Source organism: Apostichopus japonicus, chromosome 17 (assembly GCF_037975245.1).
Source record: "Apostichopus japonicus isolate 1M-3 chromosome 17, ASM3797524v1, whole genome shotgun sequence".
NCBI classification, from domain to species: domain Eukaryota; kingdom Metazoa; phylum Echinodermata; class Holothuroidea; order Aspidochirotida; family Stichopodidae; genus Apostichopus; species Apostichopus japonicus.
The window spans coordinates 33,278,015-33,291,372 of record NC_092577.1 but is presented as its reverse complement, the minus strand read 5'-3'; the positions used below and the strand labels follow the sequence as shown (position 1 = coordinate 33,291,372).

Below are 13,358 nucleotides of genomic sequence, written 5' to 3'. Positions count from 1 at the left end.
TCATGACTTCATGTGATGCTTCTTTTCCAACGGCAGGAATAAATTTATAAAAGGAACCAACAAAAGTGCAAGAGATCAGTCAAGGTTGTCTTGATAGGCTTCAGTTTGTTCTTTAAAGTGGGATGTGTGATATGGCTTTCACTTACAAAAGTTGCAGCTTTCAAAGTAGTCTGTAATCAATATCATCATAGAGCCAGAGTTCCATGCAGTGGTGTTTGCTAGGGAGGGGAGGAGGGAGGGAGGGATAACCACTCCTACAGATGTATATCCCATTTTCAACCTACCATCAATATACATTGATTAGCACCTTGCATTTTGACCTAATTTAGTGTCTCAATATGACAAATATATAAAGACTTAACAATATATATATTTTTCTCTTCTGGGAGAGGACCCCCTCCCCCTGCATGGGAGTCGACTTAAACCACCCCAGGGCCACAATGCCTCCTTTATAAAGTCCTTGATTTGCCTGCTGGCCTTTCCCATAACTGTTCAATGTCCGTTCCTTACTTTGTGAAATTTATCATCAAAAATAGTGTGGCAGGCATAAATTTCAAGTAGTGTTTGAAAACTGCTGGGTGGCATTCAAAACTGCCAGGAAGGGGGGGGGTGGGGCAGCGGCCTGCCCGGTGTAAGCACATCACTCTTCATCAGTTTTGGGGAGGTGATGAATATCTTAGTGTACTAATGGCATGTGAGCAGGTGTGATCATTAATTCAACCTTGCATCCCCCCCCCCCCCACGCACCTGCCTCTAATAGCTACGATAATGATACAATATAGTAAAGACAAACAGATAATTGGGACGAAAAAGACAAAAATTGATCAATTTTCAAATCTATTTAATGACTTAATCTTTTACATAATACGTAAATAAAAGTTGTTAAAACAGTACAAAGCATAGTGCTGTGTCCAGATCTAATCAGCCCTGTTGAATATGCAACCTTAACCATCCATTAATCCTTCATTAAGAAAATTGTGTACTCCTGACAAAATAAGGAATAATTATGACTCCAGAAAATAATCTCATGTACTCAACAGAAAAATGAGCCTCTCCCACATCCTCTGTACTCAGAACAGGTTAAATCGTTGTCCCCTTAATGCCCCCCCCCCCTTCCCAAAATAAATTTCCAGTACAAGCTCTTATTTCTAGCATTGGGATGCACTAGGATGTATACTATAGGAGGTACACAAAGTTTTCAAAAAAATTGCCATGAGCATCAGTAATATCTTTAAGGGTGAGTAGGAGTAAACAGGAACTTATGTCAGAATATGAATCAGGGGTCACTACAAGTCTGGATTCGCGGTCATTTCCAACTCAATCGTATTTGTTAAGTTATCCCAATAGGTGGTGGGGGCCTCTCAATAGGTCACATTGTCACAATTTCATACACTTTCAGTATCTTGAGATGCCTCCTGTATTGTACCTCTCCAGAGCTTGTGAAAGTAACGTACACAAAATTTTCAGGACATCTGGTTTCCAAGAAACTTCTTAGACCTGTCCCCCATGCTGCAGGATGTTCTCACAGTGCAAGATATTGCTCCTACCATAGAATGCCGTATGTCAGAGTCCGACCTAAATCCACCGTAGCAATGGAGCAGAATATTTCTGGAATGTTTGCTAGATTTTACAAATGTACGGCAGTCTCATCAAGATCTTCAGATAGCGATGAAGGAAGATGACAATGCTGATGGTGAAACTCATCGTCCCATCCCCAAAGACTTTCCTGACTACTGTTATGTACAAGCATCGATGCAAACACCATTGTCCTCCATTCACTTGGCAACTTCCGGTGTGCTGAGACCGTACTTTGCTTTCATTTTGTCGAGTTCAGCTTGTTTCTTGTCCTGATCAATCTTCTTAAATGCCTGTAGAGAGGATAAAGGGGATGATGAGTTACAACTCGAAGCAGTAACATGAGTTAAGCTTAAAGCAGGACTAGATCTTTTCTTATATGTTACGCAAGATACAGTACTGTCGTACAGTACCTTCTGACCGGTACTCTCTGCCACCCCCCCCCCACCCTTCCCATTAAGCATTCATTATATAGGGTTTACCAACAAGAAAGGGCTGTCTGTAATCGTTTTGATACTATTGGCAACGACAGTGTCTACAACCCAGTATGCTGTGGTAAGAGTGGTATACACATTTTAGGTAGAGCAAGAGGCCCAGGTTAAAATGCCTGTGGGATTGGAAGTTTGGTCATAAAATGTGTATACACATATCAGTGGGAAACATTTATCAACAAGAAGATTACACAGTCTTCACTATTGCTTTGTATTTTACAAGGGAAGGCTTTGATTTGCTGGTGCAAATAGAGAACAGAAAATATTTTACAAACAAAAATTAGTTTGCAGAATACTTTTGGGACAAAATATTGGTCTGCAAACTTTAGAAGATGTAGAAAGGTACTTTTATAGGCTTAAGTCGGTGTTCCGCCCTCCCCCCCTCCAAAAAAAACAAAAACTCACCCTATTGGCTTGGTAGTAAAGGACAACAAGGTAACGACCACAGACGTTAAATCCAGATAAATGGTCGCAGGCATTTTTGGCATCAAATATGTCTTCGTAAACAACATACGCTGTGCCCTTCGTCTCTGCTGTGTTTCCTCTGTAAGAGAGATCATTAAAGAGGGTTGCATTACTCAATCTGTAGTGCTGTTTTCAAAGAACCTGGTCCTTGTAAAATAGCAGTGAGTCACTGCCTCTCATTCATTATAGTTTTTCCTGAATCACAAATGCAGTTTATCTGAGACCCAGAAAAAAGAATCCTTAACATTGGAAATAATCCCAGTTTACATCTAGATTTCTCACACTGTAACAAGCCAAACATACATGCAACAAGCTGAAAAGTTTTAACCACAAGTATAGTTCATCTATATATCTGTGCATGGTTGTGAGGTACTGTGTGTTTCAATTGTACAACCACACAGCACCTGTTAACTGTACTGTACAATCAATTGTATCATGATATCGGAATCACTCTGGTCATATTTACTATGTACAGGAACGCACATTTGTAGCTTCAACTAAAGTTCTGTACATGTTCACTGCCTTAGCTCTAAGATTATAATCAGGTACTCACACTCTTATTTGTCTGATGCCTCCATACTTTCCAAAGATATCGTACATTTCTTCGGCGGTGATCTTGTAGGGTAGATTTCTGACATAAAGGATCCGATTTACTTCAGGGGGTAGTCTCACCTGTGCAAGTAATGAAAATAGGTAAATTACAATAAACACAGTTGGTGTTCGATCGGGACGGAAACTTTCTTTTATGGGACACAATTTTTTTAGGGGACTTGCATCCCTGGGACTCATACTTTTTTCTCTGGTAATGTTACTGGCTTTGGGGTTTTCTCTCACTTTGTTCCAACCAATGTTTCTCTCTGACCTATGCTGATGAATTACGTGAGAACCCCAGCTGGACAGTGTCTCTGCCACAGATAACAGTCTACTGTAGCCGATATAAAGTTCTATCCCGTGCTGTAGCATTGTGGTTTCATAGATGGTTTGACCAAATTCTCTCATAAAGAGAGAGAATTATACTTGCAAATGCATTGAAGTTTAGGCCTAGCCTACTATTATGAGTGAAATGATCCGATAAAATGTCTAAACATACAGAACTGGTGTTTCCTAGTTTCACACATAGGAATTTTCGTAGATCTTTGTAGATGAAAATTGCGATTGCAATTTGAGTAACGAACGCAGCAACTATGGTGTCTTTATGAGTAGCATCCAGTATATCATTGCAGCTACATACCTGTAAGTATTTCACATTAGCCTAGCCTACTGTACGCGTAATTAGGGAACACGCGAAATTACCGTTTTCCACCGTAGTAGGCTAGGCCTACTGTAGCCTAACGTTAGGATGCGCCTTTTGATTACACTTTCCAATCGATCTTTTTTTGTATCGGAAGAAAAGGTCAAAACAATACACAAAGTTACATTCATTTTGATATTTCTCTAATATTATTCAGATAGAAACCTTAGAATAATTTGTTTGTCTTAAAAAAGGTGACCTTTGGTTAAAAACTTACCCCCTGTCGTCGAGCAGCTTGCATCGCCATTGCAAAGTTTTGGAGATAGATAACAAAATTGACCACTAAATTCAACCCGTTTATAGATGTGTGCATTGTTTCGCATAACTACTTAGCAACATATTGCTGCATTAAGAATGGGCTGAACTCTCGGGAAACGTCAACACGACGTTATAACGTATCAGCATAGCTGTGAAGAAGCTGAGGGTGGGGGCGGGGGAGTTAGGGGAGTCCATGTTTATGCTTGCGCTTTATTATCAACTAACGGCAACAAATCTGTCCAAATAAACAAAATGTTCTGCAGCAAGATAATATACGGTTCACCAGAGATCAGCAGCGAAGTAGGAATCGTCCCGGAAGTGGTGTGTCTTTGGAGGTGGGGGGGGGGGGTGGGGGTCGGAAGGAGGACTCATATCTCTATAGGCTTTACCCATTGGAGATGCTGAGCTTTATTAAAGACAGCAACACACGACGTAGGCAACTTATACAAAAAGTGTCCATCACTGAATCAAAGTTAACCTGTTCAGTATCTCGTTAATTGTTATGCTCCATAAGGCTAATAAGGGAAAGCCAGGTCAGAAACAGATCAGGCCGAGCTATAAAAACAAGAAGCATACCCAGAATGATATATATCGTATCTACTATTTTGTTCTTTTGACACTTTTTTTCATTCTGTCCCTGTTTCGTTCGGCTAAAAATTCCTCAGGGGGCAAGCTAAAGGCAGCCTACCCCACTATAACCCAGGCTAGCTAATTCTTGATTGCTGTTCATGAATAGGTCTTCATTTAAGGAGGTTACCTTTTTATTTCATCGCTCCGAACTGAAGCAGATATTTTGTTTTACCATTGATTTTATTACCATTATGTTGAATCATTTTGTAAGCTCGATCTTCTTCGAGTAAGAACATTTCGATAGACATTATCAAGATGATTCATATAAATGGCACATAAACAGCCCATTATAGACCCTTGAGGAATTCAAACGTATCACTGCTAACTGGTACTGGATCTGAGTACGTCTCGTTGACGTAATGTTTCATATTGGGTAGATACAATACGAACATTGTCAAAATGTAGGCTCATACTTTTGTAGTTATGTAGAATTTCATTATGATCGAAAAGATTGAAAGCTTCTATAGTTTACAAAAAATCAACATTGTCTTTCATTAAAACTCAACATTATTGTTGTACATTACGTAAGTAGAAACTGAACATTATCGCTTAACATAATTAAATAACCTTTACAAGATATAGTCAACATCATCATGGTTGATCGAGTACTCCGTGTACAAAATTCAATATTGGCGTTGGTTAATGAGTAAGGATTGAGTGTTCGTACATTCAATACCATAAGAAAAAAAAATAGTTTTATGTTCTTGATGAAATCGCCTCGAGGATAATGTTTTCTCACTGATCCTTTCTATCAGCTGACATCTCAGATCGGTTTCATTTTGGTAACTATATGACATGCACGATTGTCGTCTCAAATATCATTTTGCAACAAACAAATTTTAATCGGCCAATTAGGTTGGATAATCTTTCCGATCATATTGCATGTCTAAGTAAACAATTACAATTTAATAGCAGGTTATTTCACTGTAACGATTGAATGTAAACACGATCCATTTACATAGCAGAAGACGTGCACCATAAACGGTTGCATATTTATTCTTCTGGTGCGCATGAAGGAAAAATGCAATGTTTTTATTCTTCAAAGTTGCATTTCTCTTCTGAACCACACTGAATGTTGTATTAACCATCATTTTAATGGTATCATCGAAAACGGGAAGTTTTTCTGAGGCGAAGCCGTCATCAAGTTGACATTTACCTTTAACTTTTCACACACACGAAAAAGAAAGATAAAATGACAGCAAGGCAGATGAAGGAATTGAAGAACATGTAAGAAGATTGTCACCTCGGTTACAAACTTATCGGAAGACTTAAAAGCAGCAAAGTGAGAATTTGGGGTAATTTTGCAATTTATTGCCATGCCGCCAACTTCAACGTGAATCGTTCGTACTTTGTTGAAAGACACGACACAATATAAGTGACCTAAACTTATATGTGATTTAATCCAACAACAACATTAAAGGACATCTTGCAATAGCTATTGAGGCGTCTCCGGTCTTACATCTCTTATTTCTTTGGGATCATGCAGGAATTTGACTTTTTCATGTACTGAGTACCTAATTTTAACGGCCTCACGGGATCGAGTGAAATGTGTCAGTAGTAGTGAAGCATAACTCCGGAAATTATATATTATATTTCAACATGTCATGATAACGCATTACGAGTAACAGTTTCGTACGATTTGTTATCCAATTTGTTACTCATATGGAAAATGTGTGTAGTTCCTAAAGTGGTGACGTGAACTTCAGTGTATTTATCTGTAAGTTTAACATTGACAGTCCTGAGTCGTGTCTAATGTGAGGTGACTGGATTTCGTATAATTTACCAACTTACAGCGTGTATATACGTACATCTGAACGCCAAGAAGCGTCGTGTCAACTTGGCTTTTATGGACGAAAACGTAAATCATTTGAGGAGCTGAAGACGTGATGTGACTGCATTACTGACAATAAGCTGGTCATAATTTCTTACCGGTATCTTTTTGATTTCTTTTGGGAGATCGTAACTACATCATTACCAAATTTAATTGTTATAAAAGTCGTAGTTTTGGCAACTGCAATTAGAAAGTGTGGAAGTTCTTCGGTGAAGTCACAGTTTATTCGTCCAACAGAGCACACATCAGCCGTTGGTGAATTAAGTAAACAAAATTCTCCTAGGAATTCTCCAAAAGAGGAAGTTCCAATCTAAAATGAAACTTCAGAACTAGTACCTGATTAAATAATGAACTGTATACGAATGTATCGATGAGAACATTGTTGTCATAATATTCCACTTACAGGTTATACCGTCTTAATTATGTTGGATATTAAAGGTTTTCCACTCATCACATTTAATTGTGTTATAGTACAACAAACTAAAAGCACCAGTTTACGTTCCTTTACATAGTACCTCACTCATTTAAATTGATACCCAAGACAAGCATTGCTAAAGTTGGTTTACCAAGTGCAGTTACGAAAAAATACTTTCGTTCAATCCTCCACTTTATCAACATTTGAAAACAAAAAGTTACCCCAACGCTCTGGACATTAGAAGTTCGGTAACTATTAGAAGCCAAATCATTTCTCGTTTCAATTTTGAAAGCATTGTAGTCGTTATATCAGACTTGTAGTCACCATATACTACCTATTTAGTCGACCGGTAAGCGACAAATATTCCGACGGAATATGTTGCAGTGCTCAATGTGATAGATCCGAGAATTTCATTTCGGAAGAACTTAACGAGGTACTTTTTCGAGCAAACTGGTGGAAACACATATTGACCGGATAAATAAATTGACATTATGACTGTACAAGAATACCAAAGTGATATTAAAATGACTTATTCACATGATTCTTACCCACTTGAAACATGTGAAGATTCCAAATCGATACTTGAGTATGTTCTGAAACTGTCGGTGTCCACATTAATATTTGGTCTTCTTGGATTTATTTCTAATTTCATTTTTCTGATAACAGTCGCGAAACACCCCAAACTCAGAAAAACTAATCTCAGAATCTTGTTAGTGACACTCTCTGTTATCGATGCACTGATATCGGTGTGTTACATATTCATCAGTCTTCGCTGGCTGATAGACTCAAGTAAATATCTAATAACTCTTCATGAAAGTTTAGTTTTATTATTTCGATTCCCTTTTCAATTTATATCTTGTATTTGTATTACACTAGTAACCACTGAACGATACCAGGCCATCAGTAACCCCATGAAATACGTCAATCAGGCTACAATGAAAGTTCGTTCCTGCTACATTTTTGCAATTACCATTTGTGCTTTCCTTATTGTGTGTACATGTGTTGTCTTCATGCTCGTTTTTCTTGTGCATCCAAAATGGGAAATTATCAAACTCTGCCAATCTGATCTTGTTCACTTTCAACTACAACTGTTGGGCACACCGTTTCACCACCAATTGACTGTAGATACCGCGGTAAAGATCTTCAGTTATGTTTTGGTCGCATCTGAAATCCTAGCAGTGATTATATCCGTTACACTTTCTCTGATGATTTATAGAAAGCTAGGAAAACTCCCAAACGTAGGTGACGAATCAGAGAGACTGCATATTAGAGAACAACGTAACTTGACAATCATGGTCTTTGTTAATACTGCTGTGTTCTGTATCTGCGTGATACTACAAGACATTTTTACTTGCGTTTATTTTAACTTGGGAATTGATGATAAAGGTAACGTTTCGAAACACTACATTTGCTTCATAGCTGTCGTGACTTTGTTAAATTCATTACTAAATCCTCTTATCTACAACATGTTTGGATCGATTTATCGACAGGCATTTGTAGAAACATTCCCATTTGTGAGACGATTTGCTAAATTTTGCAAGAGGAATTCGGGTTATGAGGTCCCATCGACGACCACGAAGGGTTCACTAGAAACTAGCCTCAATATCTGAAACCAAAATATCTCCTGTAGCTGTAGTCAAACGTTCTGATTGTCCACTTTGCTTGCCTTTTCCTTTCTAACCACCCATTTGTTCTCAGTTTTCACTACGTCATCTTCATTGCTTTCTAATCTTTGTTATACTGTTCTACACGGAAGATTTCTTGCAGTCCTTTCATCTTCAGCAGCAGCTAATTATAATCTTCGGCTTCCTTTCATCTCACTCTCACATTGGTCTGCCGTTTTCCTCTTTTCACTTTTCCAATGTTCCAATTGTTGTTGTTTTTTTCTATTTGATCATTTTGAAATAATTTTTTTTTGAAATACTTTTGTGATTATTTTTTGGTAATTCCCGTTATCGATGTACCAATAAAATTCTTTGCTCCTAAGTACCCATAATTTTGTAATGCTCTTAAACGTCACCGTGTTGCTTGAAGTTCAGCCGAAGGCTGATTTCTGTCTTGACCTTTGATGAACTACGTTTCAAGATGAAGAGAGAGTTGGAGGGAGAGAAAGGATAAATCACATAAGTGACAGGGAATAGCAAAGCTTATGTCATTTGGCATGATATTAAGTTTCCAATGTAAGCACTGTTCCTAAACGGCATACGAAACGACGGGAAAATGTCTCTTTCGTTCTGGCTAAGGTCCATTTGTGTAAGATAACAATGATGCTGTAATATAGCTTTATTTTTCCTTAAATAATATCACATAAGGGTGTCGTGTACGGTAAATTATACTCCTTATGGTGATGGGGATTATCTTGGTGTTGTATATTACATATTGCATGTTTAAGTAAACAATTACAGTTTATTAGCATATTGTTTCACTGTAACGTTGTTAACACGGATTGAATGTAAAAACGATCCATTTGAATAGCAGAAGACGTGCACCCTAATCATTTGCATATTTATTCTTCTGGCGCGCATGAAGGAAAAATGCAATGTATTTATTCTTCAAAGTTACAATTCTCTTCTGAACCACACTGAATGTTGTATTAACCATAATTTTCATGATATCTTTGAAAACGGGAAATTTTTCTGAGGCGAAGCCGTCATCAAGTTGACATTTACCTTTAGCTTTTCACAACACGAAAAAGAAAGATAAAAAGACAGCAAGGCTGATGAAGGAATTGAGAAACATGTAAAGAAGATTGTCACCGCGATTGCAAACTTACTGGAAGACTTAAAAGCAGCAAAGTGAGAATTTGGGATAATTTTGCAATTTGTTGCCATGCCGCCAACATCAACGTGAATCGTTCGTACTTTGTTGAGAGACACGACACAATATAAGTGACCTAAACTTATATGTGATTTAATCCAACAACAACATTAAAGGACATCTTGCAATAGCTATTGAGGCGTCTCCGGTCTTACATCTCTTATTTCTTTGGGATCATGCAGGAATTTGACTTTTTCATGTACTGAGTACCTAATTTTAACGGCCTCACGGGATCGAGTGAAATGTGTCAGTAGTAGTGAAGCATAACTCCGGAAATTATATATTATATTTCAACATGTCATGATAACGCATTACGAGTAACAGTTTCGTACGATTTGTTATCCAATTTGTTACTCATATGGAAAATGTGTGTAGTTCCTAAAGTGGTGACGTGAACTTCAGTGTACTATCTGTAGGTTTAGCATTGACAGTCCTGAGTCGTTCCTAATGTGAGGTGACTGGATTTCCTACCAGTTACCAACTTACAGCTGAACGTCAAGAAGCGTCGTGCTAGTTGGCTATATGGACAAAAACTTGAAGTTCAACCGAAACCTGATTTTTATCTTGACGAAGAATGATTTACCTTTCAAGAAAAAGAGGGAGAGAGTTGGAAAGAGAGAGAGAGAATAATCACAGAAGTGACAAAAAATAGCATAGTTTATGTAATTTGGCATGATATTAAGGTACCAATGTAAGCACTGTTCATAAACTGCATACGAAACGACGCAAAAATGTCTCGTCTAAATCTCATTGTGTAAAATAACATTTATCATGTAAAATAACTTTATTTTGCTTTTAGTAATATCACATTAAGGGTGTTAGGTACCATCAAATATATCTATTATGATGTTGGGGATCATCTTGATGTTGTATATTAAAGTAAAAGAAATAAATCTTTGGTATCTATCGGGTGAAAGCAGACTGTCTTGTTTTACTAGTGATTTGATTTAGCATGTTTTTTTTTTTAATCATTTTGTAAGCTCTTCTTCGAATAGGAACCTTCCGATAGATATTATCAAGATGATTGATATAAATGGAACATAAAACAGCCCATTATAGACCCTTGAGGAATTCAAACATACCACTGCTAACTGGTACTGGAGCCTAAGTACGTCTTGTTGACGTAATGTTCCAAATTGGGTAGATACCATACGAACATTAACCGGGTGGCAAAATGTAGGCTCATACTTTTGTAGTTATGTAGAATTTCATTATAATCGAAAAGATTGAAAGCTTCTAGTTTACAAAGATCAACATTATCTTTCATTAAAACTCAATATTGTTGTTGTACATTGCGTAAGTAGAAACTGAACATTATCGTTATACACAATTGAATAACTTATACAAGATCTACTCAATATCATCATGGTTGATCGAGTACTCCGTGTACAAAATTCAACATTGGCGTTAGTTAATGAGTAAGGAGTAAGCGCTCGTAAATTCTAGACCATTAGAAAATCAATTTTCTGTTTTGGACTCTTGACAAAATCTCCTTGAGGAGATTGTTTCCTCATAGATACATTTTACCAGCATGTCAGATCGGTTTCATTTTGGTAACTTTATGACATGCATGAAGGTAATCTCAAATATCCATTTGCAACAAACAAATTTTAATCCGCCAATTAGATCCCTTCTATCATATTGCATGTTTAAGTAAACAAGTTGTTTCACTGTGACGTTGCAAACACCGATTGATTGTGAACACGATCCATTTGCATAGCAGAAGACGTGCACCCTAATCGGTTGCATATTTATTCTGAACATGAAGGAAAAATGCAATGTATTTATTCTTCAAACTTGTATTTCTCTTCTGAACCACACGGAATTTGTATCAACTATAAATTCAATAATATCATCAATAATATCATCAATATCAATAATATCGGGAAGAAGTTCTGTGGTGTCTTTATTTTCATCGCCATTTACCTCTAACTTCTCACACACAACAAAGAAAGATGGAATGGACTGGTATTTTTTTGAAAACCAGACCCAAAAGTTGATCTTGAAGGTTTTTCGCTGAATCTCGGGACTTTGTTTTCAATTCAATCAATCAATTCAGTCCCATGACTTTGAAGTCGTCGGGGAGACATGGCGGTTGAAGCTGACATCGTCCTCCATTCAGATCTGTTAGCAGCAGTAACGAGCAGGTCTGGCATGTCCAAGTCGATCCAATCCGTCACGTTGTCGGACATGCAGTTTCTCCTCTGAAGTCCACTTTGTTTTTTAGACGTCGATAAATGTATCTACAATTTTCGGATATCGTTTGATTTTTTTTTTACATTTAGCCGATAAGTCAAGTTAGTTTTGATGCATTCTGGGGATCGATTCTGAAAGGTCTTGTAGGATCGTTGTCCAGTCCACGTGAAATATCATGAGGCCGTGAGTCTACCGTTTGCAAAACCGCTGCACTGGGTGGCCTGCGTTTGTTTTTTTGAAAATTCCCATTATCGATCAGTAATCAGACGTTATGACATGGGTTGTCGCAGTCTTCAAACTCTGTAGATTATGCCCTGCAACCGGGATTGGGTTAAGGTCATTTACATAACTTGCAATGAGTAAACACATCAGCACCGCTATATCGAATAACAAACAGTTGTGTCAAACCCATTTGTTCTTAGAACATGATTTGCTGACAGAAGAAGCGTATTCGTGGAAATGGTTGTTTTGATATCACTTTGATGGCTCCATTACAGTTGCGATATTGTAACCAAGTTATATGACCAGCTATAGAAGATATCCAATTCAATTGATTTCTTACTTATTATGAAATTTGAATTGTTAACCTAATCTTTTATGATAGAGCACTAAACCAATATTTATAATTGAGTAAATAATATTTTTTATCAGTAAACGTATTGGTGCATGCATCAGTAATGTTTTTTAGTGGGTTTTCATTCTCGTTTCTATGTATATATTTTTTGTTATAAATTGGTACACGTCATCGAAAATTATCAAATTTGCCATGAAAACATCAACAAATTATATTCAATTGACTACGCACAGTCGTGATATACAATGGTCCGACCTCTCTTATCCTTCAAACGAGAAAAGAACAACTTCCAAATAATTAGGCTCAGACATACCACATAAGCTCATCAACAGTGAACAACTTCTTTCATTGGAAATAACTCAGCAACTATAATATAGACCGTGAGATATTGATATACATATATATAGACGATATAGGCGATATTTTTCCACTATTTGCTTTTGAATGTTTCCTGTATTTTAAATGTTCACTGTATATTAATTGTTTCAATTCCTGTAAAGTATTTTTTTTTTTGTATCACCATAGCTTTAATTTATTTTTCTATCCTTTTTATAGGTTTTAGGGTATATACCTTTAAGGCGATATTTTTTGTACTATTTGCTTTTGATTGTTTCCTGTATTTTAAATGTTTACTGTGTATTAATTGTTTCAATTCCTGTAACGCGCTTTGAGCAGCGTTGCTGATGAACGCGTTATATAAGTACTATTTTATTATGATTATTTTATAATGATTATTATATATATATATAATATAATATAATAATATAATTATTGGAGTACAAACGTAGTATCATTACAAACGTAAGTAATATATA

General features: G+C 36.9%; 1 protein-coding gene across 1 annotated transcript; it reads right to left on the bottom strand.

The window, feature by feature from the left end:
- Positions 1-824: 824 nt before the first annotated feature.
- On the bottom strand, positions 825-4,185 carry LOC139954987 (splicing factor 3B subunit 6-like). The gene is made up of 4 exons (XM_071955075.1): positions 4,040-4,185; positions 3,085-3,203; positions 2,472-2,610; positions 825-1,868 (listed from the first exon to the last, which is right to left on the bottom strand). The coding sequence occupies exons 1-4, from the start codon at positions 4,133-4,135 to the stop codon at positions 1,776-1,778; spliced, it is 447 nt and encodes a 148-aa protein (XP_071811176.1). The 5' UTR covers positions 4,136-4,185; the 3' UTR covers positions 825-1,775.
- Between the last annotated feature and the right edge of the window lie 9,173 nt (positions 4,186-13,358).

What these genes read in the sequence shown, in the direction of transcription:
- LOC139954987 (XM_071955075.1), bottom strand. Translation starts at nt 4,135, where the DNA reads ATGCACACATCTATAAACGGGTTGAATTTAGTGGTCAATTTTGTTATC. An exon ending in AAGCTGCTCGACGACAGGGG is followed by an intron (nt 3,204 to 4,039) that starts GTAAGTTTTTAA and finishes TTACTTGCACAG; the next exon opens with GTGAGACTACCCCCTGAAGT. An exon ending in TTTACTACCAAGCCAATAGG is followed by an intron (nt 1,869 to 2,471) that starts GTGAGTTTTTGT and finishes TCCTCTCTACAG; the next exon opens with GCATTTAAGAAGATTGATCA.